Source organism: Cyprinus carpio, chromosome A3 (genome assembly GCF_018340385.1).
Source record: "Cyprinus carpio isolate SPL01 chromosome A3, ASM1834038v1, whole genome shotgun sequence".
Taxonomy (NCBI): domain Eukaryota; kingdom Metazoa; phylum Chordata; class Actinopteri; order Cypriniformes; family Cyprinidae; genus Cyprinus; species Cyprinus carpio.
In genome coordinates this window covers 26,202,537-26,228,956 of record NC_056574.1, presented here as the reverse complement: position 1 = coordinate 26,228,956, position 26,420 = coordinate 26,202,537, and the positions used below count along the sequence as shown (strand labels likewise).

General features: G+C 36.4%; 1 protein-coding gene across 1 annotated transcript in view; it reads left to right on the top strand.

Moving 5' to 3' along the window:
• The window catches only part of LOC109090548 (signal transducer and activator of transcription 5B), a 76,304-nt gene that overhangs the window by 37,975 nt on the left and 11,909 nt on the right, over positions 1–26,420 (top strand). Inside the window, exons 2-13 of the mRNA XM_042726593.1 lie at positions 8,559–8,623; positions 14,675–14,809; positions 14,892–15,048; positions 15,353–15,442; positions 17,211–17,385; positions 18,160–18,290; positions 20,781–20,932; positions 21,301–21,456; positions 23,756–23,935; positions 24,220–24,307; positions 24,981–25,103; positions 25,600–25,692. Coding sequence (XP_042582527.1) covers positions 14,682–14,809; positions 14,892–15,048; positions 15,353–15,442; positions 17,211–17,385; positions 18,160–18,290; positions 20,781–20,932; positions 21,301–21,456; positions 23,756–23,935; positions 24,220–24,307; positions 24,981–25,103; positions 25,600–25,692 — 1,473 coding nt within the window. The 5' untranslated portion in view covers positions 8,559–8,623; positions 14,675–14,681. The remainder of the gene's footprint in view (positions 1–8,558; positions 8,624–14,674; positions 14,810–14,891; positions 15,049–15,352; positions 15,443–17,210; positions 17,386–18,159; positions 18,291–20,780; positions 20,933–21,300; positions 21,457–23,755; positions 23,936–24,219; positions 24,308–24,980; positions 25,104–25,599; positions 25,693–26,420) is intronic.

The following is a 26,420-nucleotide window of genomic DNA, read 5'->3' as shown; positions in this document are numbered from 1 at the left end:
ATCTCTGTGGTTTAACATTTGAAAGCAAAGGAAAACAAACAACCATAAAGTTTTTTAGGTTTTTAATTCATAAATATTATTGCAATTGTATAAATTAAAATGTATAGTTCAGTAGTATAATAGTGATATTTATTATTGATTTAAATAATAATATGGCCATTAAATTTATTTGTGTGTTTGTGTATATATGTGTATGTGTATGTATGTGTGTGTGTGTGTGTGTGAGTATATGATGACAATATATCACAATATATATAAAGCAAGAAATATGTGTACAGTATGTATGTGTGTAAATTCTAGGCTGTTAAGTCGAAGCAAAGACTGCAGAATACCCAAGACGTGTCACTCGTATAGTTTTGAATGGGGAAATAGGCAATGCTCAATATGGCCGCTTTATCGAACAAAGCCCCGCTTTCTGAGTAAAAGAGCCAATCGCTAATTGGAAAAGTCCTCACATCACTGCAGCTGCTGTTAGAAGTCAGAATCAGAATCGGAAACAGAAAGAGCTTTATTGCCAAGTATGCTTGCGCATACAAGGAATTGGTTTTAGTGACATAAGCTTCCAATACACAGAGACAACAACAACACACAGACAAAAAAAGAAATAAATAATCAATCGAAAAATAAATAAATTGTATGAACAGTACTATAGATGATAATGGAATAGAATAGAGTGAGATGCAGGGATGTACTAGGATGGAGGAGGTAACAAATAAATATAAGGTTATTGTACATTTTTATTGCATAAAGTGGGGAACATTTAAGTGTTCATGATGTAGATTGCCTGGAGGAAGAAACTGTTCTTGTGCCTGGCTGTCCTGGTATTTGTGGCTCTGAAGTGCGGCCAGAATGGTAAAAGTTCAAAAAGGGAATGACTTGGATGCGAGGGATCCAGAGTGATTTTCTGAGCCCTTTTCCTCACTCTGGATGTATACAGTTCTTGAAGGGTGGGCAGGGTCTGCGCCAATAATCGTTTTAGCAGTCCGAACTGTTCTCTGTAGTCTTCTGATGTCTGATTTTGTAGCTGAACCAAACCAGACAGTTATTGAAGTGTAGACTCAATGATGGCTGAGTAGAACTGTTTCAGCAGCTCCTGTGGCAGGTTAAACTTCCTCAGCTGGCAAAGGAAGTACAACCTTTGTTGGGCCTTTTTAACAATGGAGTCAATGTGATTGTCCCACTTCAGGTCCTGAGAGATGGTGGTTCCCAGGAATCTGAATGACTCCACTGCCGCCACAGTGCTGTTCATGATGGTGAGTGGGGGGAGTGCAGGGGGGTTTCTTCTGAAGTCCACGATCATCTCCACTGTTTTGAGCGTGTTCAGCTCCAGGTTGTTAAGACTGCACCAGACAGCCAGCTGCTCAACCTCTTGTCTGTAAACAGACTCGTCGCCATCCTGGATGAGACCGATGACTGTAGTGTCGTCTGCAAACTTCAGAAGCTTGACAGAGGGGTCTTTAGAGGTGCAGTCGTTGGGATACAGGGAGAAGAGCAGTGGGGCGAGAACGCAGCCCTGAGGGGCACCAGTGTTGGTGGAGTGGCTGTTTGACATGAATTTCCCCAATCTCACTAGCTGTTGCCTATCTGTCAGAAAGCTGGTGATCCACTGACAGATAGAGCTAGGAACAGAGAGCTGGGTCAGTTTGGTCTGGAGGGCTGTTGGGATGATAGTGTTGAAAGCCGAACTAAAGGGTCCGGGTTACTGTAGAAACAGTCAGCGTTCTGAGATGTGCACTTAGGACTGCGCATGCGCCTGGCTGGTCTAGCCTGACAAATAAGCTTTTTAACGCTATTCGAGCAAAAGAAACTACATTAATGAGACATTTGTTGTCAGATTTCATTGGTGATTTCAAATATGAAATTTAATCGTAAACTTGGCGAAGAGTTGTGGAGAATTTGATGCTTCCCCATTTAAAGAGATTGGAGCTGCACTTGCATGCCCGAGAGGCGTTTCAAAGATGGCCGCCAAGTAAAATAACTTGCCTCAAAGGGACTTTGGTTGAAGATAATGAACGTGCATTTGCGCAGCTTGTGAGTTAATAACGGCTCTGTGTAGTAACAGCTGCTCTATGTGAAATCATGCACCTGATGGAATTTAGCGCTGATTAGAGAACCGGCTTTACTGATGAGATGCGCATTAATTATCGGCCGATATGTATCGTGCACCCCTGTTTAAATCTGCAACCATTACTGACTGACCCCATGATCTAAGTGCTTTTTCACCACCAGTGGAAAATTATTCCCCTCGATCCTCCTCTTCACTCATAGCTGTCCAAAATTATTCCAGCAAACTTTTCATTATGTCACTCTATCATTGTGCATTTGCGTAAAAATGTGAAAAGCAGATTCCATACTGTGTGCTAATGGATATAAGATGAGGGTAATCAGAGCGGATTCATTACAACATGATAATATGGCATTTATTTTCATGCACATCCTAATAAAGAAACAAACCGCCTGTAATTGTTCATGTTTTCATGAGTGTGTTGTTTTCTTTGTGAGTTAGTATGACCGGCTGATTGCCTCTGGGCCTAATGCACCTTTCACAAGCGCTCTATCGTCATAGCAACCAGAGGTTAGTGGTAGGTGTGGCGATTGCAGCGGTTGAGTCGGTTGCTATTGTTACCTGCACAGGAAGTTTGATGCTCAGATTATCTTCTCGGAGATTAATGCATCATATATTCATTCCTGTGTGTTAATTGTGACTGTTTCTCCTCAATCTAAGAAAAAATCTAGGTTGTATATTATTTTATGGTATTTTAGAGACCAAGGTATTTATAGATGTCATGAGGGCATCTCTGGAGGGTTTGTCTAAATTGATCAGATATGCAATGGCAGATGGTATGCAAACACATTTACACAGGCCTGAGTCACTGCCTGTGTTAGCTCACATACACTGACCTTTAAATCAGGATTTATACTAATGATACTGAACACACACAAACTGACACAGATTCTGTTCTGATGAGTTTTGTCCATTTTAAGTAAATTGTCTTTGTATTTTCCACATGGACTTAAAATTTTATTTTGTGGATCGTTACATTTTTTAGAAGTTCAGAAAGTCTGTGGATTTCAACTTTGCCTTTGCCTGGGGCAAATGTTGGGAATTAAATTTTCTTGTGATTTCTACATAACCTTGTTTTTCAAGATTTTGCTTTCATTTTACTGTAATCGTGACATAACAAACATAGCTTTCTTGAGATTACAACTACAGTTATTTGATATTATATTTATTCCAGACCATATAAATTGTAAGCTACAACATTTTGTGTTATTGCTTTGCTTCATTTCTTCTGACACTTTAATGTGTTTAATATGGAAGAAGCCGGTATGAAGTCAGAGAAATAGCAGCATTTGTGGACATTTATGTTTATTGTTTTGTTTCTATGGTCATCTTCCTTCCTGTCAACGTGACTTGTTCTAATAGAGGGCTGATTGATTCATTTGGTTGTTCTCATCATGCTTCTCTCCCTCTAAATAAGGGGCTCTAAGATTCATTTCTCTGAGTAGGTCAAGTACCACTTTTGATTGTTTATTAGTATAAAGTCAAACAACACGCTGTAATTCATATTCCATTTATTAGAGGGTGAATTTGTTGCTGAATTAAATCATTGTGTATATTTCATGTCCATATTTATCACAGTGCTCTGTTGTGCCTTTAACTGGGATGGTTTGTTTTTATATGAGGTCAGTGGATTTTTCTGAACAAAAAAGAAAGAAGAGTCTTGCTCTTTCTCCTACAGAATAAAAAACAACAACAGGGGTAGTTCACCCAAAAATAAAAAAAAAAATTTCTGTACCCTCATGTCATTCCAAACCTGTATGACATTATTTCACGCAGCTTCAAAAGAGCATAACGGCTGAACTATTCATTTGAAGAAAAAAAGTACACTTTTATTGATTCACACTTCCTGTATTCTATGCACCATTAGTCTAATTTTTGTCAATAGGTCGAGAATGAAAAAAAGCTTGTTTACTCCCAGGATATGAAGAGGACTGAGCCTGGAATGTGTGTGTGTGTGTGTGTGTGTGTGTGTGCGTGTGCGTGTGTGTGTGTTTTTGTTGCATAAGGTCAGCTGGCACCAGTCCCTCCCTGCTGACTGGCCATAAATATGGTTTTATTCATCCTCCCTTAGAGAAAGCAAGTGATAACTATGGGGGGGGGTGGGGGTTGTTTGGTTGTTGGATTTGCATTTGGCATTGGTTCATCATATTAGCCTTTATAGCTGGAGGGATGGAAGAGTTTGAGAGAGTGAGGAATGCTCCTTTAGATATCTGCTTGAAAGTATTTGCACAGTGTGACTGACATGACAGCTTCAAGGTTGTCTGTGTGCGGCCGTGAATAAATGCACACACAGATGCTGTGTGCTTTTGTAGCCTTTTGAACATTGGCCCCTTAAGAAAATTGCCCTTGGCCCGTCTAGCATCCTGTGAAGTGTTAGATGACTGTTTTTGTGTTAATATGTGTGCCAGTTCACTCTGTATAAACTTCATGTCACCAAGTGACATTGCATACAGATGCCACTTTGCCATCTAAAGCAGTGGTTGTATTCTCTTCCCTGGTTATCTGTTCCTTCACACAAGCACTTACACACACAGATGTTTGTGTTTCTCACTCTACCACATCAGATCATGCACAAACTTCCTCTCCTCACCTCATTAACATCTGTGCGCATGGGTATCTACATGGATTTCCTCTTATTTTACCATGAACGCTGTCAAACGAGTGTTCGGTCTCTTTGAGATTATGTAATCCTGCCCGGGTCTAATCCTGGCTGGCTTTCTAAAGTCAGTTGTGGTGAAAATGTGTAGGAATCTGTTTCTTTTGGGTTTTATGGCAAAAGCCCCGAAGATGGTCAAAGGGGAAGATGTCGATCAAGTTGTCAGTAGCTGATCAAAACATTTTGTTGGAATTAAGGGAGTTATCTGAAGCTGAATGTTCTGGCTGATCTTATCCACAGAATGAAAGTAAATCATATTTTTGGATGAGGTGGATTAGATTAAACTGCACACAAACTTCATTGATTTTCACAACATCACTGACTTGCAGTATAACCAGTTTCTTGATTATGCACAGGAAATGTAAATGGATTTGCTGTCCATCGGTATTTCGCACTGTACATGAAACTGTAGATATTGCTTTATTTTTATATAATATATATTTTGTTTAATGTATAATCTATACTTTAAAAATAATTAAAAGTCATAATTATATATATATATATATATATATATATATATATATATATATATATATATATATATATATATATATATATATATATATATATATATATATATATACAGTGGTGTGAAAAAATTGTTGGCCCCCTTCATGATTTCTTTTTTTTTTTTTTTTTTGCATGTTTGTCACACTTTGATGTGTCAGATCATCAAACAAATTTAAATATTAGTCAAAGATAACACAAGTAAACACAACATGCAGTTTTTAAATGAAGGTTTTTATTATTAAGGGAAAACAAAATCCAAAACTACATGGCCCTGTGTGAAGAAGTGTTTGCCCCCCTGTTAAAACTCTGGTTTATCACACCTGAGTTCAATTTCTCTAGCCACACCCAGACCTGATTACTGCCACACCTGTTTGCAATCAAGAAATCTCTTAAACAGGACCTGCCTGACAAAGTGAAGTAGACCAAAAGATCCTCAAAAGCTAGACATCATTCCAAGAATCAAAGAAATTCAAAAAAAAATGAGAAAGAAAGTAATTGAGATCTATCAGTCTGAAAAAGGTTATAAAGCCATTTCTAAAGCTTTGGGACTCCAGCGAATCACAGTGAGAGCCATTATTCACAAATGACAAAAACATGGAACAGTGGAGAACCTTCCCAGGAGTGTCCAGCTGACCAAAATTACCCCCAGAGCACAGCGACGACTCATCCAAGAGGTCACAAAAGACCCCACAACAACATCCAAAGAACTGCAGGCCTCACTTGCCTCAGTTAAGGTCAGTGTTCATGACTCCAGCATAAGAAAGAGACTGGGCAAAAATGGTCTGCATGGCAGAGTTCTAAGACGAAAACCACTGCTGAGCAAAAAGAACATAAAGACTCATCTCAGTTTTACCAGAAAACATCTTGATGATCCCCAAGACTTTTGGGTAAACACTCTGTGGACTGAAGAGACAAAAGTTGAACTTTTTGGAAGATGTGTGTCCCATTACGTCTGGCGTAAAAGTAACACTGCATTTCAGAAAAAGAACATCATACCAACAGTAAAATATGGTGGTGGTAGTGTGATGGTCTGGGTCTGTTTTGCTGCTTCAGGAGCTGGAAGACTTGCTGTGATAAATGGAAACATGAATTCTGCTGTTTACCAAAAAATCCTGAAGGAGAATCTCCGGCCATCTATTCGTGACCTCAAGCTGACGCGAACTTGGGTTCTGCAGCAGGACAATGATCCAACAATGACCTGAATTCTATTGAAATGCTTTGGCATGACCTTAAAAAGGTGGTTCATGCTCGAAAACCCTCCAGTGTGCCTGAATTATAACAATTCTGCACAGATGAGTGGACTAAAATTCCTAACATAACAGACTCATTGCAAGTTATCGCAAACCCTTGATTGCAGTTGTTGCTGCTAAGTGTGGCCCAACCAGTTATTAGGTTTAGGGGGCAAACACTTTTTCACACAGGGCCATGTATTTTTGGATTTTGTTTTCCCTTAATAATAAAAACCTTCATTTAAAAACTGCATGTTCTGTTTACTTGTGTTATCTTTTACTAATATTTACATTTGTTTGATGATCTGAAACATTAAAGTGTGACAAACATGCAAAAAAGTAAGAAATCAGGAAGGGGGCCAACAATTTTTCACACCACTGTATATTTATACTATGGGGCCGCTGAATGCTTGAATCTGATTGGCTGACGAACGTTCTGAGGTGTGCAATTATTTTCTGGGAAACGCACGGTGAACATAGTTCCAGGCAGCTCTCTTGACTCTCATTACAGTTCCATATCACTTCACATATATTAAAGCTGTAATAACGGAAATTACCGGACTAACAAAAACAACAACATGACAGATGATTTTTCCTGAAAGTAAATACACATAAAATTTCTCAAAACAATTTAAAATAGTTATATTTTAAACACCAATATTGTTTGTTTTTGATCAATTTTGCCAACAAAAATATTAGCTATAAAGCCATATATTGTTGTGTGTCTCCGAGCAGCGTGGCGGTGTTTAGTTTCTGAATAGATGCTTGTTTTGTGAGTATATTGTTTTTGAGTGATTTGTGTGAACATTTGTTTTGAGGGCCATTTACTTAATTCCTGAATGAATCAGCCGTTTGAATGAATCGAATGAATGAATGACTCATAAAGACATTTAAAGCCACCAGCTGGTTTTAGTTTCTTATTTAGAGTTCAATTTTATTAAAAAACAAAACAAAAAAGACCTTAAAGGGATAGTCCTCCCAAACATTTAAATTCTGTCATCATTCACTCACCCTCATGTCGTTTCAATCCTGAATGTATATTGTATATAAGTGATAAACGGTGCAGGCCATTGAGTCAATTGCAAATGTTTTTGAAAAAAAAAAAATTCTGAAGACATACTGTGCTTTTATTCCTGTTCATTTTGGAAGTTGATTGTGAGGAATATTCCACATATGTGTCACCACATGGAGCTCTGGAGGAAAAAAAAGGACTTTAGGCATGCTAGAGGAGGAAGTTGTTAAAAGGCACATGTGTTTTCTTCGGCAGATAGTTTCATTTGAATCATGTTCGTCTCTTACATAAGTGAGGGTTGACTCTCATTCCTACAATTTGATCTAAACCACACCATTTCAAATAAAGTTACTGGCGAGCAACTTCATTTACTTTTGGTGCTTGGCAAGTGTTGACTTTGAACCTTACTCACATCTTGCGCAGTGCAGACACAATACACAGCCAAAACGGACTGAAGCTGGTCGTATTTTTGATTTAGAAGAGCCATAGTTATAGTTCACAGAAACTCCAGAATGTACCAAATCCTACAAATGTGGTTTTTTTTTAAAAAAGACCCACATTTTTCATTATACTTTCACGATTATTATCTGACCAGAGGATTCTGGCTAGCGAGAGAGAGAGAGAGAGAGAGAGAGAGAGAGAGAGTGTGTGTGTGTGTGTGTGTTTTTATTTTGTGTGTGTGTGTGTGTGTGTGTGTGTGTTTTTCCTTCAGTTTCCTCATTCAGCATCCGTGGGCTGTGGATGTACCCAGTAACCGTAGATTAAGATTGAAGACATTAATGCTTCAAATGTCGGTGAAGACATATTCCTCCTTTTCCCTCTCTTAGATGTTCTTCCCCTCTGATCAGAGAATGGCAGACTGAGAGGAAGTAACATTCTTACAGACCTTAACAACCCCTTGCACACTTACCTCACATGTTCAATTAGTGTATCTTTGTTAAATTGAATAAGAGTGAATTTTTTTAACTTCTCACAGAAATGTGTACTCCTCAATGTTTTTTTTTCCCTTTGCTCAAAATTGTATGAGATGTGAAAAAATACTCATATAGTTTTCTCCTTCTCTCTTTCTGTCTCCCAAATGTTCAGGTTTTCCGGGGTTCCTCTCCAGAAGTTCCTGTTCTTAGATGGTAACAGAGAGCTTGAGATAAGAGGTAAACTACATTTATGCATATGTGTGTGTTATTGATTGTCTTCTTCTGATGCTGCTATAATTGTGATGTGATTGCTGTTATTTGTTGTTGCAGTTTTTATGCTGTATGTATATGTGATGATGGGAATTAGTAGAAAGTTACAATTATTACCTTCAGTTAGTTGGAAAGGATGATAAGTTACTAGCTCATTCACATAAGCAGCATACACAATTTTATTTAGTTTTTTATAGCTATATTATGGACAATCAGATTTCATCTGCCTCAGAAACCATGAATGTTATTATTAAAAAAACTAACTGCATTTTTTTCATGAAATAATAATTTAAAAATTACATTAATAATTTAGATTACTATTATAGATTAAATATTAAATATTTAAAATATTAAATATTAAAAATTTTAAAGATATTAAAGATTATATTAATTATCATTATTAATTATTTAATATTCTTTAAAATTGAATCAAATGCATATATTATGTTTTACAAAATTATATAAAAAATAAAAATAAATTATGGATGCACCAATTTGGGCACGTTTGGCAGATAATGATACCTGTGTTAGTAAAAATGCCTTAATTTTTAGTAAATTTTATAATTAAGATTTTCAATTTCAATTTATAACAGGTTATTTATTTTCAGTAGAACCATAGTCTGATACAGATTCCAAAATTGTATAATGTTCATTTCACAGTTTTGCTTGTAAATTGTGCTTTTAAATGAGCAATCTGAGGTTGATAAGAACTAGAGAAGTTATTTATAGCCTTAATGGAAAATTCCATTAAAAAAAAAAAAAAAAAAAAAAAAATCCAGTATAAATCTATAAAATGATAAATAAAATATCACTTATTGCCCATTCCAAGTAATAAGACAAATACTAGACAAATCATAATTTAGTCATGATAATATAGCCTCAGTAAATCAGGACTGACAATATGCACTCAGTAACCCCACAATGCACCTCCTCTCACAGAGTCAGGCACTGTCCTTATTTAAAGGCTTACAGCTACAGGAATGAAAAAATGCCTTTGTAATTTGTTTTTATTGAGAGGTGGAATTATCTACCTCCTCCCAGAAGGTGGGGGTTCAAGGTATTTGTGAAGTGTACTTTATTTGTGTATTTTATTTTCTTAGCCTCCTACACAGCAATGTGGTCAGAAAGGTCCAGAAATTAAGGAAGGCAACACAGGTTCAAACGCAAAAATAAATAAATTTACATTTACATTTAATCATTTAGCAGACGCTTTTATCCAAAGCGACTTACAAATGAGAACAATAGAAGCAATCAGACCAACGAGAGAACAACAACAGTATACAAGTGCCATGACAAGTCTCAGTTAGTCTAGCACAGAACCCATAGCTGTTTCTTTTTGTTTTTTTCAAGAATAGGATAGACAAAAAAAGTAAGTGCTAGTGTTAGTTGGTCAAGTGTTGGCAAAAAAGATGAGTCTTTAGATGTTTTTTGAAAATGAGTAAAGACTCGGCTGTTCGAATTGAGATTGAGTCTATAATGTATATATACAGTATATGTATGTATATGTGTGTTCTTTTATGTATTTATTTACAATTTCTTTTTATTCAGTTACATTTTTCACTATTTTTATTTTATTTTTTTGCTAGTTTACCTTTGATCCTAGGCACCTGAAGTTTTTGAACTTTTTAATTCTTAGATAGTTTTCGCCGCGGACATTGTTCATATTACAGATTTACATATAATCAAACCTCTGTGTTTACTAACACTGATTTGTAAGCAGAATGTGACGAGCAATTTGTCTGTCCATGATGAAAATTACACCGTGTGATGTATCAGAAAATATCTGAACATTAATATACAGCTATGTGTCGTGGTACATTGAACCAGTGAGATTTCACTGTGGACAGAGCTAGCCAGTGCAATTCTAGATCCCAAGAGGTCATTTTTATCCTGGACTGTTCTATCTGCTCCTGTGAAAATCAGTTTATCACTGACTCTCTGTTGTTTCTGTTGAAGTCAAGCAATTGTTCTTTCGTTCGTTCTGGTCCTAGACATTTCTAGCTGTAGACTCAAAATGTTCTGAGCAGTCTGACAGGTCTTCCAGAGCCGTATAATCTGCAGTCTAACAGCTCTTATCTGCATTCCTCATATTATGTGTACTTACAGACAATAGCACTGGGAGGATCATAGTTCCTCAAGGATCCCCAGTAGAAACAAACAAGCATGAGACAGCAGTGCTGCTGTTTTTATCATACTGCTCTCAGCAGGAGAGAAAGTCCAGAATTCACAATGTGACAGAATCACAGCTTGATCTGCAGTTTAGGCTCAAAAGCACAAGGCTCTGTAGTTAAATGCAGATGAGAAGTCTAGAGGAGTATCCTCATGTAAAATGGCTTCTTCAGATGTATTATGTTCAGAGCTGTACAGACAACCTTATTTGGCCCTTACAGTCACAAATCTCTAACTGTCAAGAGAGGTCAGCTGACTTGAGGGCATCACATTCTGTGTGAGATCTGGGCAATGTCATACAATGATCGAAGTCTGTCTGCATATCATGTTATTAATCAAATAAACTTTTAAGCAGTTGACATTCATAGAAAAATACATCAAATATTTACGTCCGGACTAAATTATTACATTCTTTTGCAATTGATTTGATTAATTTGCAAGAATATCATGTTGTTGTTGTAAGTAGATTATTTAAATCACCTGGCTTTATTATTAAATTCACTTGCAATTAATTTGATAAATTTTCAAGGATATAATGTTTTTAATCTAATTAAACAATGTAATAAATTGACATTTCAAATTTAAATGCAATAAGAAGAATGGTACCTAAAATATTTACATGGCCCGGCTTAATTATTGCATTTAATTGCAGTAAAAATTTAATTAAATTAATGAATGGATATGCACCGGTATGGATTAACCCAAAAACAACTAAGATTAACTAATTTTTCTGCAGTTGTTGCTGGTGTTGAGCACACAAACTCACGTCAATAAGCACTCTTAAAGAGAAAGCACTTTTCGAAAGGGAGACCTCTAAACTAAAGGGTTAAATCTATCCCTTTAGGTTAGTGCTAGACCATGATGATCTTAATACTAAGAAATGTGGACACAATTAAACATCTAAAATGAGAAGCCTACAAAAATCCAACTGGATTGATAGAGTGGTAAAGAGAGAAATGCAGGTCTAGTGTGAGGTGTGACAGGAAGTGTTAATGGGTACAGAAAGCTGTCAGGGTCAAAAATGCTTCATAAGATCACACAGACATTTGACCTGATTTCAGCAACAGCAGCCGTCCAAATTACGTCACACATCAGTCTCCTTGATCCATCACATCAACCGGAATTGAGTGTTTGTCTTTGTGGTTAGTTGACTGGCAGTGAGTGGCTTTTGTGTCTGCCTTTTTTTAAATTTTTTTTTATAAGCGTGGTGTTCATGTGTATGGTAAGCTAACTGGAAATCAGTGGTTTTTGTGTCTCTGTGTAGGTGTGCAGCTTTCAATACATGTATGTCTGTGCGGTTGCACTGCTTGGAAACACACACACACATTCTTACACGTATTCACGTACGCACACAGAGAGAGAGTGGGACCGGAAGAGGCGGGCTGTGAACTCTCTTCTTTTACAAGTTACTTCCGTTTTGAGTGAAAGCTCATGCTCATAGGTGACGGCTCACCTCAAAAGCAAATCGAACTTCTCACGTGGTTATTTTAATTGCTGCTTGGTCTTACACATTTGCATTTTGGATGATATATTCTTACCAGAGTTTTCAATGATAATGAAAACATTTTTCAGAACGCATCTATCTATCTATAGCTAGCTATCTGTAGACTTCAGGGAAACCATATAAAAAAAAAAAGCTAAGCGAGCTTTAGGGGAAGCATGAAATGCTACTCAAGTGTAAAATATGTCCACTTTAATGCATTCATGCTTCAGTCTAACATCCCTGAGGTTCTTTCTGGTTCATTTCAGACTGTGCAGTCATCATCATAAAAACTGTCAGCGGACTCATCAGATGACCCCGCCGGGAGTGATGTTTCAATATGTAGTTTTGAGTGTGTTTATGTGCAAGGAATTTGATGTTTTATGCAGTGCTTGTAGATGAGAAACAAGCAAGTCATGCAGCCATGCTGAGGATGTATTGATGGCTTAAACCAGTGAGTTTAACAAACACAAATACAGAGACAAGCCAACATTTCTGCACATGCACAAATGACTAGTGGTTGACCAGTATTGGTTTTTAACTCTGATACGGGATGATACTGATATCTAGAGACCAACTGGCTGATATAATTTTGATATAATACTTTTTAATCGTATCGTAGCAAATTAGATATACACAAAATTGTCAAATTTAAAAGGGGAAGTGTGTAATTTCGGTTCAGCTTGATGCTGGTATTCTCAAAATTGTCAAATATTATATTGGTCTGTCTGTAGTATAAACAGCAGCATCGTTCTCTGTGCATCTTGCTTTATGTTTTCTCATTTTCCCTATGTAACATTTTTTTTTACTTGTGGTACTTTAAATGAGTATTAATTATTGTGTATAAGCATCCCAGTGTGTCTGAGGCGAGCACAAGATTAATTTCAACACATTCATTTCCTTCCTCTTCACGTTTTCTTCTGTTCTTTATGAATGTCTTCTTGCTTTCACACTCATGCTATGCCAGCAAAGTGGCTGTTTACACAACAAACCCATTAAATGCATTCAGACTCCTTTCTTGGAAAGCCACGAGGAGTGAAAAGATTGGACACAACATTGCAGCCCACAATGCTTTGTATTGTGAAAGTTACCACCACCAGCTGTATTACGCAGGAGCTCTTCCCTCAAATTCTGTGATCTGAAGACAAATCAGACATGCTCCTGTGACAGTGATAGTGCTCTCTGCACCATAGTTTTCATCATGCTGAACTCATGTGGGAGATCAGATTTTCATGACAATTAAGTACAGATTTTCTGGATTTTATACTTATGAGCTTTTATTTAAAAAAAAAAATTCTTGTTATTCACATTTATTTGTAGTTCACAATTTAAATGTTATTATTATTACATTTATTAATTAAAAATTGTATGTAATCAACATGAATAAAAAGAAATAGGGCAAAATTCATTATGTACACGATTGTTCAAAAGTTTAGGGTCCATGTTTTTTTGTTGTTGTTTTTTTAAGAAATCTTTTTTTTTCTTTATCTTTTATTCAGCAAAGACAAATTGAATTGATCAAAAGTTACATTAAAGCTATTTATAAAGTTACAAAGGATTTCTATTTTTAATCAGTTCTGTTCTTTGAACTTTTTATTGATAAAATAATTTAAAAGGTGTATAATTGTTTCCACAATGTTAAGCAGCACAACTGTTTTCAACATTGATAATAATAAGAAATGTTTCTTAAGCAGCAAATCAGCATATTAGAATGATTTCTGAAGGATCATGTGACACTTTTTCAATTAATTATTATTATTATTATTATTATTATTATTATTATTATTATTATTATTATCAAGTGAATAAAAAAAATGTGTTACTTTATAACTACTGCTTTATTAACTATTTTATTACTACTGCTAATTTATTAAAAATGATTGTGTGTGTGTATATATATATATATATATATATATATATATATATATATATATATACACATAATGAGGATGTAATTTTATTTTTGATATTGCATTTATGTGGTAACACAATGGTTGTATGTTCATATTTTACTTTATTTTTATTTTTTTATTTTATTGGTTGTTGTTCGAAATAAAAAAATAAAAAAATAAAGAAAGAAAGATAATCATTTTTAATAAATTAATTTAAATTACTTTATATATATATGCTTAATCCTTTTAAAAAAATTAATATATAAAATCATATTTTAGCATAACAGTATGACAAATGAGTTGGTTGTCAATTCTTTCTTTTAATTTTAGGTTGAAATGTGACTTAAACATGTTTGTGGTAGCGTGTCAATCTCTTTGGTTTTCCCGGTTACCCTCTTTCAGCATTTCTCATGTTACGCAGCTGTCGTTTGTCTCTTGTGCTGTACTGACTTTCCTCTCTCTTTTTGTCTCTTTCAGAGTGAAAATGGCAGTGTGGATCCAGGCCCAGCAGCTGCAGGGAGATGCTCTACACCAGATGCAGTCTCTCTACGGGCAACACTTCCCCATAGAGGTGCGACACTACCTGTCCCAGTGGATAGAGGGACAACTCTGGTATGTGAAGAGTGCAACTGTCAGTTTGTCATTTTTTTGAAAAGGTCAGTGTTATTAAGTGTGTCCCTGTGTCCTCGTTCAGGGATGCGATAGATTTAGAGAACCCTCAGGAGGAGATTAAAGCCAAGCGTTTATTGGACAGCCTGATCCAGGAACTACAGAAGAAAGCAGAGCATCAAGTGGGAGAGGACGGCTTCTTACTCAAGATCAAATTAGGACATTATGCTTCACAGCTAAAGGTTCTGCTTGTTCTTTTTCTATGCATACAGTTCAGAAAAGATTTCTTTTTTTTTAAGTTCAGACTCGCATTCTCTTATAATATCTTAGGAGAAATAAAATGAGAGAATATAGATAAAACTAAATGAGACAGTTTTTGACATATAGTATGTCAGTGCATGACATTAAAGCTATTACTAAGAACAAGTCAGTCAGGGAAGTGTAGCCTCAGTTTTTAATGTCTTTAGTGTTGTGGGGTGTGCTTGAGTGTGTTAAAGTACAACATGGCAGAGTAGATAGTTATTCTGACTGTGTGTGTGTTTTCAGAGCACGTATGACCGCTGTCCCCTTGAGCTGGTGAGATGCATCAAACACATCCTGTATACAGAGCAAAGACTTGTCAGAGAGGCGACTAATGTGAGTGAACACAGAGTAGGCAGATCTATTTCAGACTGTCGTTTCATTTGGGCAGTTTATGTGAAATACCGGTTGATTTTGAATGAATTTTATGTCATCTTCCTTTTTTTCTAATGAAGTACAATTCTAGTTAAAAATTGTTGTTTATCTCTGTGTTTTCAAATGAGGCATATACAGGGTTCTCACATTCATGTAAAACCTGAAAGGATAAGGAAAGTTGTGAATTCTAGCCCTAGAAAAGTCACATCAATAATTTCTATTAACATACAGTATACACACATACAACTGTTTAAAAACTTGGGGTCAGCAAGATTTTTGAATGTATTTGAAAGAAATCTCTTACTGTATGCTCATCAAGCCTGCATTTATTTGATACAAAAATACAGTAAAAACAGTAATACTGTGGAATATTAATTCATTTTAAATTGTAATTTATTCATGTGATGTCAAAGCTGACATTTTCAGCATCTTTACTCCAGTCTTCAGTGTCACGTGAACCTTCAGAATTCATTCTAATATGCTGATTTGATGCTCAAGAAACTTTTCTTAATATGATCAAAATAACTGTGCTGCTTAATATTTTTGTGGAAACCATAACTTTTTTAGGATTCTTTAATAAATAGAAAGTTCACAAGTATTTATTTGAAAATCATTTATTACATGTTATTTTTGTAATAATGTAACAAAAAATAATTACTGTGACTTTTGGTTAATTTAATGCATCCCTGTGGAATAAATTAACTAATGTCTTACATTAAAAATCTTACTAACCCCACACTTTTGAACTGTAGTGAACTGATTTGAAGTCTGATCTGAACTGATTTCTGTATGCAGCATGCTTTGTTGTGGTTGTACTAATAAGTGTAATAGCAATAAAGCTGTTAATTCCAATAATTATTACCTGACATTGAAATTTAAAACTGCCACATGATGTCTATAAAATCATCTCATAAATTGCCCCCCCCCCCCACACACACACACAAACAAAAAGTTTTTAAACATATTTAAAAAAAGAGAAGACTATGTTGTCGTCTTGATTTAAATGATGGTCTTTGTACACATAAGTTCAGTGAGTTCAGTCAATTTTAAAAACCATCATGGGTAATAAACATGGCTACTGTACATTACTGACTTTCACAATCTTCAGAAATAAAGTTTGTATGTTTGCTTTCTGCATGTTTAGAGGAAGATACATATTTACCCCTACACACAAATTCATGATACCTGCTCGGTTTTATGAGAGTAAAAGAGGAAATTTCAGGTTTTATCAACTCGACTGACAACCAATAAAATCATAAAACTAAAGACAGTATCAGTAAATCTAGAGGCTTACATTCACATTAAAACCCCCACTCATCTCAGACACACCTGTACTTAAAGACATAATATTTATGTTCACATTCTATGTATGCACTACACAAACAATATATAGTTTGTTTACACACACATACATGTGCACTCAGTCTTACGTGGGCATAGACGAATAACCTTATCTGGGTCGATTATTAATACACAACAGGACAGGGATGATAAGGATCACTATACATATTGAAGCTTTGCTTTGTGTAATTGTATTAGTATAACTGTTTGTCAGGTTGTTTTGAAAGTAACTACAAACCCCAACCCTTCAACATCTTGCTAGTTTATCAAAATCAAAAAGTTTTGTACTCCACATCAGAATGAACTCCATTTTTCTGAAACATTCTGATCGTAATTTTAGTGAAACCTAATGTTGAACACATAACTCATGTGTGTCTGTGATTGGCAGTCGAGTTCACCGGTGGGCAGTCTGATGGACAGCATGTCGCAGAAGTACCATCAGATAAACCAGGCATTCGAGGAGCTCAGAGTATTGACTCAGGACACAGAGAATGATCTCAGAAAACTACAGCACAACCAGGAGTACTTCATTATACAGTACCAGGAGAGCCTCAGAATACAGGGTATAAAGCCACACTCATTTACATTTATACTTTTGACTGATGCTTTTTTCCAAAGCGACTTACTTTGCATTCAAGATTCACATTTCATCAGTTTTTGTATTTCCTGAGAATCGAACCTTGGTGTTGCTTTGACCGTCGTGTGTGTGTGCAGTCATATACACAGATTATTTTATCATTCAGTACATAACAAAGCAAAAATGTCCTCATAAAAATAACATGTAGGCTCCCATAATTCCTAAAAAAATGCCACTGAATAACAAATCAAAGCAGTTTTAAAGGGATAGTTCACCCAAAAATGAAACTTCTGCCATCATTTACTCATCCTCTGGTTGTTCCAAACCTGCATGAACTTCTGCCGAACATAGAAGAAGATAATTTGAAGAATGTGGGTGACCAAACCATTGAATTCCCCTGTAAATATTTTGTTCTATACTATAGAAGTCAGTGGCAACCAGCAATGGTTTGGTTACCCACGTTCAAGAGATCTTCTTCTGTGCTCAACAGAAGAAAGAAATTCATACAGGTTTGGAACATCTTGAGGATGAGTAAATGATGACAGAATTTTCATTTTTGGGTGAACTATGCCTTCAAGCCTGAATGTAGATCTCTTTGTGTAATCATTTATAAACAAACATTATTCGTAAGATAACTTGTCACACTTTTTCATACTCAGATTGCTCTTCTACATTACAAAATTATGGGAGTAATTTTTTCATTTATTTTGTCAACAAAGCTCATCTTTGTGAACTAAAGCCTCCTCTCTGTTGTGTGCAGCTCAGTTATCAAGTCTGGCCACACTGCCTCCAGCAGACCGACAGCTACGAGAGCCCAGCCTGCTCAGCAAGAGAGCCACAGTAGAGGCCTGGCTGACCCGAGAGGCCAACACCCTGCAGAAATACAGACTGGTACACACACACGTTTGCATAATACAACACTCAGACTGTAACATTAGTAAAACATGCTTTACAGGGGCATATCGTAAACATTGTCCTGTTCAAATGTTTGTGGGTTGCTATGTTTTTGTTGTTGTTGTTGTTGTTGTTTTAAATAAATGAATACTTTTAATTAGCTAGGATACATTTAATTAATCAAAAATGACAGTAAAGACGTTAATAATGTTGCAAATGATTGTTAATTCAAATAGATGCTTTTTACAGTTTCAAAATATTAAGCAGCACAACTGTTTCCAAGACTGATAATAATACAAAATGTTTCTCGAGCAGCAAATCAGCATGTTATTAGAATGATTTCTGAAGGATCATGTGACACTGAAGACCACAGTCATTTGCTTTGCCATTACAGGAATAAATCACATAGAAAACACTTAATTTAAATTGTAATAATATTTAACAATATTACTGTTTTTTCTTTCTGTCTGTCTTTCTTTCTTTCTTTCTTTTTTTTTTTTTTTTTTCGATCAAATAAATGCAGCCATAAGACATTTCAAAAACATTATAAAAACTCTTGCTGAACCAAAACGGTTGAACAATAGTACATTTATTCCCCTTAAAAATGTAGTTACAAATTACTCACTCCCCCTTTTTTTTTACCTTTATCTGACCCTTTAAACTGTTTTTGCTACTGTAAATTAAGGCCATCTGCAAGTCCTTCTCAAAAAATTAGCATATTGTGATAAAAGTTCATTATTTTCCATAATGTAATGATAAAAAACTTTCATATATTTTAGATTCATTGCACACCAACTGAAATATTTCAGGTCTTTTATTGTTTTAATACTGATGATTTTGGCATACAGCTCATGAAAACCCTAAATTCCTATCTCAAAAAATTAGCATATCATGAAAAGGTTCTCTAAACGAGCTATTAACCTAATCATCTGAATCAACTAATTAAATCTAAAAACACCTGCAAAAGATTCCTGAGGCTTTTAAAAACTCCCAGCCTGGTTCATTACTCAAAACCGCAATCATGGGTAAGACTGCCGACCTGACACCCTCAAGCGAGAGGGTAAGACACAGAAAGAAATTTCTGAACGAATAGGCTGTTCCCAGAGTGCTGTATCAAGGCACCTCAGTGGAAAGTCTGTGGGAAGGTGGCAAAAAACGCTGCACAACGAAAGAGGTGACCGGACCCTGAGGAAGATTGTGGAGAAGGACCGATTCCAGACCTTGGGGGACCTGCGGAAGCAGTGGACTGAGTCTGGAGTAGAAACATCCAGAGCCACCGTGCACAGGCGTGTGCTTTTGAACCAGAAACAGCGGCAGAAGCGCCTGACCTGGGCTACAGAGAAGCAGCACTGGACTGTTGCTCAGTGGTCCAAAGTACTTTTTTCGGATGAAAGCAAATTTTGCATGTCATTCGGAAATCAAGGTGCCAGAGTCTGGAGGAAGACTGGGGAGAAGGAAATGCCAAAATGCCTGAAGTCCAGTGTCAAGTACCCACAGTCAGTGATGGTCTGGGGTGCCATGTCAGCTGCTGGTGTTGGTCCACTGTGTTTTATCAAGGGCAGGGTCAATGCAGCTAGCTATCAGGAGATTTTGGAGCACTTCATGCTTCCATCTGCTGAAAAGCTTTATGGAGATGAAGATTTCGTTTTTCAGCACGACCTGGCACCTGCTCACAGTGCCAAAACCACTGGTAAATGGTTTACTGACCATGGTATTACTGTGCTCAATTGGCCTGCCAACTCTCCTGACCTGAACCCCATAGAGAATCTGTGGGATATTGTGAAGAGAAAAGTTGAGAGACGCAAGACCCAACACTCTGGATGAGTTTAAGGCCGCTATCGAAGCATCCTGGGCCTCCATATCACCTCAGCAGTGCCACAGGCTGATTGCCTCCATGCCACGCCGCATTGAAGCAGTCATTTCTGCAAAAGGATTCCCGACCAAGTATTGAGTGCATAACTGAACATAATTATTTGAAGGTTGACTTTTTTTTGTATAAAAAAACACTTTTCTTTTATTGGTTGGATGAAATATGCTAATTTTTTGAGATAGGAATTTTGGGTTTTCATGAGCTGTATGCCAAAATCATCAGTATTAAAACAATAAAAGACCTGAAATATTTCAGTTGGTGTGCAATGAATCTAAAATATATGAAAGTTTAATTTTTATCATTATATTATGGAAAATAATGAACTTTTTCACAATATGCTAATTTTTTGAGAAGGACCTGTATATGTAATTTACCTGTGTTTTGATTAGCTAACCTTATTTCAGGTAAAATGAGGAACACTTTCACGTCAAAAGATTCTGCATTATTTTCCATTATTTGTCTCCTTTAAAATGGAAGCAACACTTCCATTTGATGTTGCCCATTTGTTTTCAAGTACAGCTTTAAACCTGAGGGCCATAGTTATTTAGATGAGTACAGCACATATGTTCACGTCTGTTCATGTGGTGTTACATGAGCTTGTGTGTGTGTGTGATCAGGGCTTGGCAGAGAAACACCAGAAGACACTGGCATTGCTACGGAAACAGCAGACGGTGATTCTTGACGACGAGCTGATTCAGTGGAAGAGACGTCAACAACTGGCTGGCAACGGCGGGCCGCCCGAGGGAGGACTGGACATACTACAGTCATGGTGCGCACACATGTATACTTAGCAGCCTAACTGAGGACATACCATCTGTTGTACATACATACATCTGTTGTTTTTAGAGCTAAAGCTAATTATAATTGCTACAGATCAAGCCAAACCATTTATTTTGTTTTATTTTATTTTCCTATTGGGAGGTTTTCTTATATTTAGCTATCTTCTGGGCCAAATTTGTCCCAGTACATAGTTAAATAAAGCAGTACACACATTCAGACAGTTATGCAAATAATCCGAGGCATGCACTTGTTGTGGTTTTGCACATTTGTGTTTATATTACACATACACAACATATGCAGAGAGCAGCTCTGTAGTTTATGTTTCGGTTTGGCATGTCTGCTTGTGTTTGTGCACAGGTGTGAGAAGCTAGCGGAAACCATTTGGCAGAATCGTCAGCAGATCCGGAGGGCGGAGCATCTGAGACAGCAGCTGCCCATTCCTGGCCCCATCGAAGAGATGCTGACCGAACTCAACAGCACCATCACGGACATCATCTCGACTTTAGTCACTAGGTGTGTGTTTGTGTGGGGGGGAGAGAAATCCAGTGAGGTTAAGTGATTGCAAAGTGCAGTAACACAACCAATATCCTCCCTGTAATCAACATCATGCATTTTTACTATTTCTCTTTCTCGGCATTGCTACAATTTCAAGGTGACTTCACCGTGTGTTTGAACGGATCATGTCAAGACGTACATTATTTTCCTTCCTGTGTTCTTTATGTGTGTGTAGAGGAAGGGGTAAGGGGTAGTTAGTGAATAATCTAGAAAGAGTTATTGAAGGGATAATTCCAAGAAATACTCACACTTGTGTCATTTCTTACATATAATACAAGAATGTGTTGATCACTTTTTCCATCAAATTACAATGAATGGGCTTTCAAGCTTCAAAAAGGATGCAAAAGCATCATAAACATGTCCAAATTGTCCATACAACTCAAGTTTTCTGAAGCCATACAGTGCTTTGTGTGTAAGAGAGAGAAATATGTTATTATGCACATAAATTACTTCATAAGAGAAGTTTAATTAATGCATCATTCAGTAATTTCGATTGACTCAAAACACATAATTCATACATGAAATGGAGATTTTTACAGCTCTTATAAACAATCATGAAAGCACATACTGTAGGACAGCTGTTTTTGAATGTCTTCTGCTCACCAAGGCTGCATTTATTTGCTCAAAAATACAGGAAGAACAGCAATATTGTTAAATAGTGTTACAATTTAAAATAACTCTTTTCTACCCGAATATACAGTATTTTAAAATTTAATATTATTTCCATGATAGCAAAGCTTAATTTTAGCAACATTTCTTCAGTCTTCAGTGTCACATGAGCCTTCAGAAATCATTCTAATATGCTGATTTGAAACATTTCTTATTATTATTAATGTTGAAAACAGTTGTGATGTTTAATTTTTTTTTTTTTTTTTGGGGAAATCATAATGCATGATTTCAGGATTCTTTGATGAATAGAAAGTTCAAAAGAACGTTTATTTAAAATGCAAATCTTTTTTAAATATCTTTACTGTCACTTTTGATAAATTGAATCCATCCTTCAGCAATAAAATTATTAATTTCTTTTAAACATACACTTGAAATATAGTGTGCAAGTCATATGTATCACTTTATGATACTTTCATTGTGCTCCTGCATCCTTTTAGAAGCTTGAAATCCCAAAGCCTTTTTGTGCTCTGGAAGGAACAGGAAAGGTCATAATAAGGGTTTGTAATGGCAGGAGGGTGTGTATATGATGACGCAGTTGTCATTTCCGGGTGAGCTATCCCTTCAGATTGTTTATTCTCACATTTTATGAAATGAAAAGATGAACGTCTCAGTACCAGATGATTGAGTGTTCATGTATTATTCACCCTGCATGTGCTCGTATCTGTGAGAAATCAACAGAGGCCATTTGTCAGAGAGATCACTTTGGTGGCACACAGGGGGATGTCGACACATTTCTGCTCTACTTCACTCTCTTTTCCATAATATCCCAAGCTATCAGCATTCACACCTACCACAGGGGATGAATGTGGTGCTTCATTCGTGCGTGTGTGTGTGTGTATGTGTTTGGTGCCCCAGGCCATGCAGTCACTGAAACACTGAGCCTAATGGGAACTGTGCTTTTAACATCAGTGTCTGAATGGATCTCCATCAACCTGAAAAGTGTTACACTGGCTGTGTAAATTTATAACATACATACTATAGCCACATATCAAAATTAATCCAATTTGAATTACTACAGAGTTGTCAGAGATGTGGTGAATAGTGCACATGCTCCGTTATTGCTCAGTGCACTTGTGCAAATGACTACTGACTAAACTTAACCTTGCCTCTAAAATGTCTAGGAAATAAGTACATAAATAAATAAATAACTGTTTATTTAAATATATCATTTTATCTATTTAATTAAGAATTTCTTTTATTTACTTATCTGTAGTTCCTATTTTAAATAATTTATTAAAAATAATTTACAAAAAATGTATTAAATAATTCAAATAGTTTATTTTAAATGTTTTATTTTTTAAAAGTTCACATGATACTTCAGAAATCATTCTAATATGATGATTTAGTGCTAAAGAAACATTTCTTTTTATTATCAATGTTGAAAACAGTTGAAGACAGTAAATGTCTTTTGGTAATGTCACTTTTGATCAATTTAATGCAACCTTAATGAATAAAGGTATTAATTTCTTTCAAAAAACTGACTCCAAACTTAGTACGGTAGTGCACGTTTTTTCTTTTTGATATACAATCTATTTTATGGATATGGATGTACAGTTAATACATGTGTGTTTGTGTGTTTTGTCTGCAGTACCTTCATCATCGAGAAGCAGCCTCCTCAGGTGCTGAAAACACAAACTAAATTTGCGGCGACAGTGCGTTTGCTGGTTGGTGGCAAACTGAACGTGCACATGAACCCACCGCAGGTCAAAGCCACCATCATCAGCGAGCAACAGGCCAAGGCCCTGCTCAAGAATGAAAACACCAGAAAGTGAGTAGAAACACAACACATTGTATTTAGTAACTCCTCTGGGTGTAGTTGATGACTCACTGTGAACTGGCCTAATGCACCCGGAGCTTCTAAAACAAAGCTTGTTTCACCAGGCGCCCCTGATGCATCATCCTACATTCCCTAATGCACACTTATTATGCACAACTCCAATTTTTACCTAAATTTGTTACTTAATGGACCTTGATCTAAGTTAAAATGCTCATCACCATTTGTAGGACTATGCAGAATAATATTCTCTGTATATCTATGTGTCTGTCTAACAGTGACATCAGTGGTGAGATCTTGAATAACAACTGTGTGATGGAGTACCACCAGACCACAGGCACTCTCAGTGCACACTTTAGAAACATGGTGAGTGCTGTGTGGCCGTCTAACTTTAAAGTCATCTGACTTTAGAGAAAACTCTGTAAGATGAGTGTGTAAACTTAACTGAAGGGGTTTCTAAGTACACTGTCAGCCTCCATTTAAGTTTATTCATAATTTACTCTGTACCTGCTTAGAGAACAGAGCTCTATTCTCGGTTATGCCTCAGCAATGAATCCAGTTAACACTTGAGTAACACTTAGCCCTGTAAAGCCTGACATATAAGTCAGTATAGTCATAAAAATAGAACAGCTTAGAGAACCTTTAGATAAACAAGATACAATAGGCTGTATAGGGTTACAATTTATGAACAGATTATCAAACCAAGTATTATCTTAGCACTAACGTTTCTTTTAACAAAATAATTGTATTTCTGTGCATTTGTCAACCAGAAAGTATCCAAATAATCCTGCCTTCATTTGTACAGTATATTTTATTTTATTTACTTTATTTATAGTAAACACTTGGTTATTGATTCGTATAATATATTGTATAATCGAATTATTCGTATGCATTGAATGACATTTGTAATTGTAGCTTGAGTACTTTTTCGGGGTGTTTTGTGTGATAGTGACTCGTGTTAAATAGGAAGAACAAATTGAACTGCTTTTAATAATGTAAATATATATTTTTTCTCTTTTCTTTCTCATGTATGCTGTAGTCTCTGAAGCGGATCAGGCGTTCAGACCGTCGAGGGGCAGAGTCTGTTACCGAGGAGAAGTTTACCATTTTGTTTGAATCACAGTTCAGTGTTGGGGGAAATGAGCTGGTATTTCAAGTTAAGGTGAGCTTGAGAGGTTGTGTGCCTAGTAAACGGTATCTGTCAGGAACCACTTAAAGCAATGTAACAAAATTAGAACATAGTAAGCCACAAAGAAGAATGCTTTAATGACTAGCTAAAATTTAGATTAGTGTTACATTTCAGTTCATTCAGTCAAAATTTGTGTTTTAGTAGATTTTACAGTAAAAAGCAAACGATTACAGTCGTTATATTTATGCTATACATTACTTTTTAATGTTAGGGATTGGTAGGTAGGTTTTATATAATTTTGAAAGAAGTCTCTTATGCTCATCAAAGCATTTTGATCAAAAATACAGTAAAACAGTAATACTGTGAAATATTACTACAATTTAAAATAACTTTCCATTTTAATATATTTTCAAATGTAATTTATTCCTGTGATACAAAGTGTTAATCTGGTGCTCAAGAGTATTCATATATACTAGTCATTTACAACTTGGTTCATTCATTTTTCTCATCCAAACATTTTTCCCTCCAGACTCTCTCTTTGCCTGTGGTGGTAATTGTCCATGGAAGTCAAGACAACAATGCCACGGCCACAGTTTTGTGGGATAATGCATTTGCTGAACCGGTGAGTTCCTGAAACATCAGTGCATCTTTGGGTGGATGGTGTGGTGTAGTGTTTAAAGATCAGACCATAATCATTATTGTGCCCTTGAGCAAAGAACTGAATACTAGGTCGATTGTGCCTGTAATAAGCTCATGAGGCCATTGTATAGCGAAATCACATGAAAGTCATGGAAACAAATTCCCAGGTCATGTGGTGATAAATAAAGGTCCTATAACTTAACTATGTTAAACATCAGATAGATCGGCCCTGACATGACAACACAAATCCAATTCAATGTAATTTCTCACCCACTCACCAGGATCTCAAACTCCCCACAACAAACAAACAAAACGTTTTGGGTTACACATGTAACCATGGTTCCCTGAGAGGTAACAAGATGCTGCATCCTCTAGCGGACACTATGGGGACTGCCACCAGCAGGACGGGTGTCTGAAGCACATGTGAAACAACTCCAATCCCATTGGCCCACAGGTGCCCGGAAGAAGGCGCCTGCCGAATCAGCACCAAATGTCTGAAGGAGACGTGAAAACAAGCAAAAGACAGGCATGGCGAGGGGACGCAGCATCTCGTTCCCTCTTGGGCAACCATTGTTATGTGCATTACCCGAGACGTTCCCCTTCTAGGGAACTCACGCTGCATCCTCTAGCGAACATTGTGGTGAACAGAAGCCACTGATACCTCGGGCTACTAATATAACTCAGAAAAATGGGGAACCCAGCCAGTCAGGA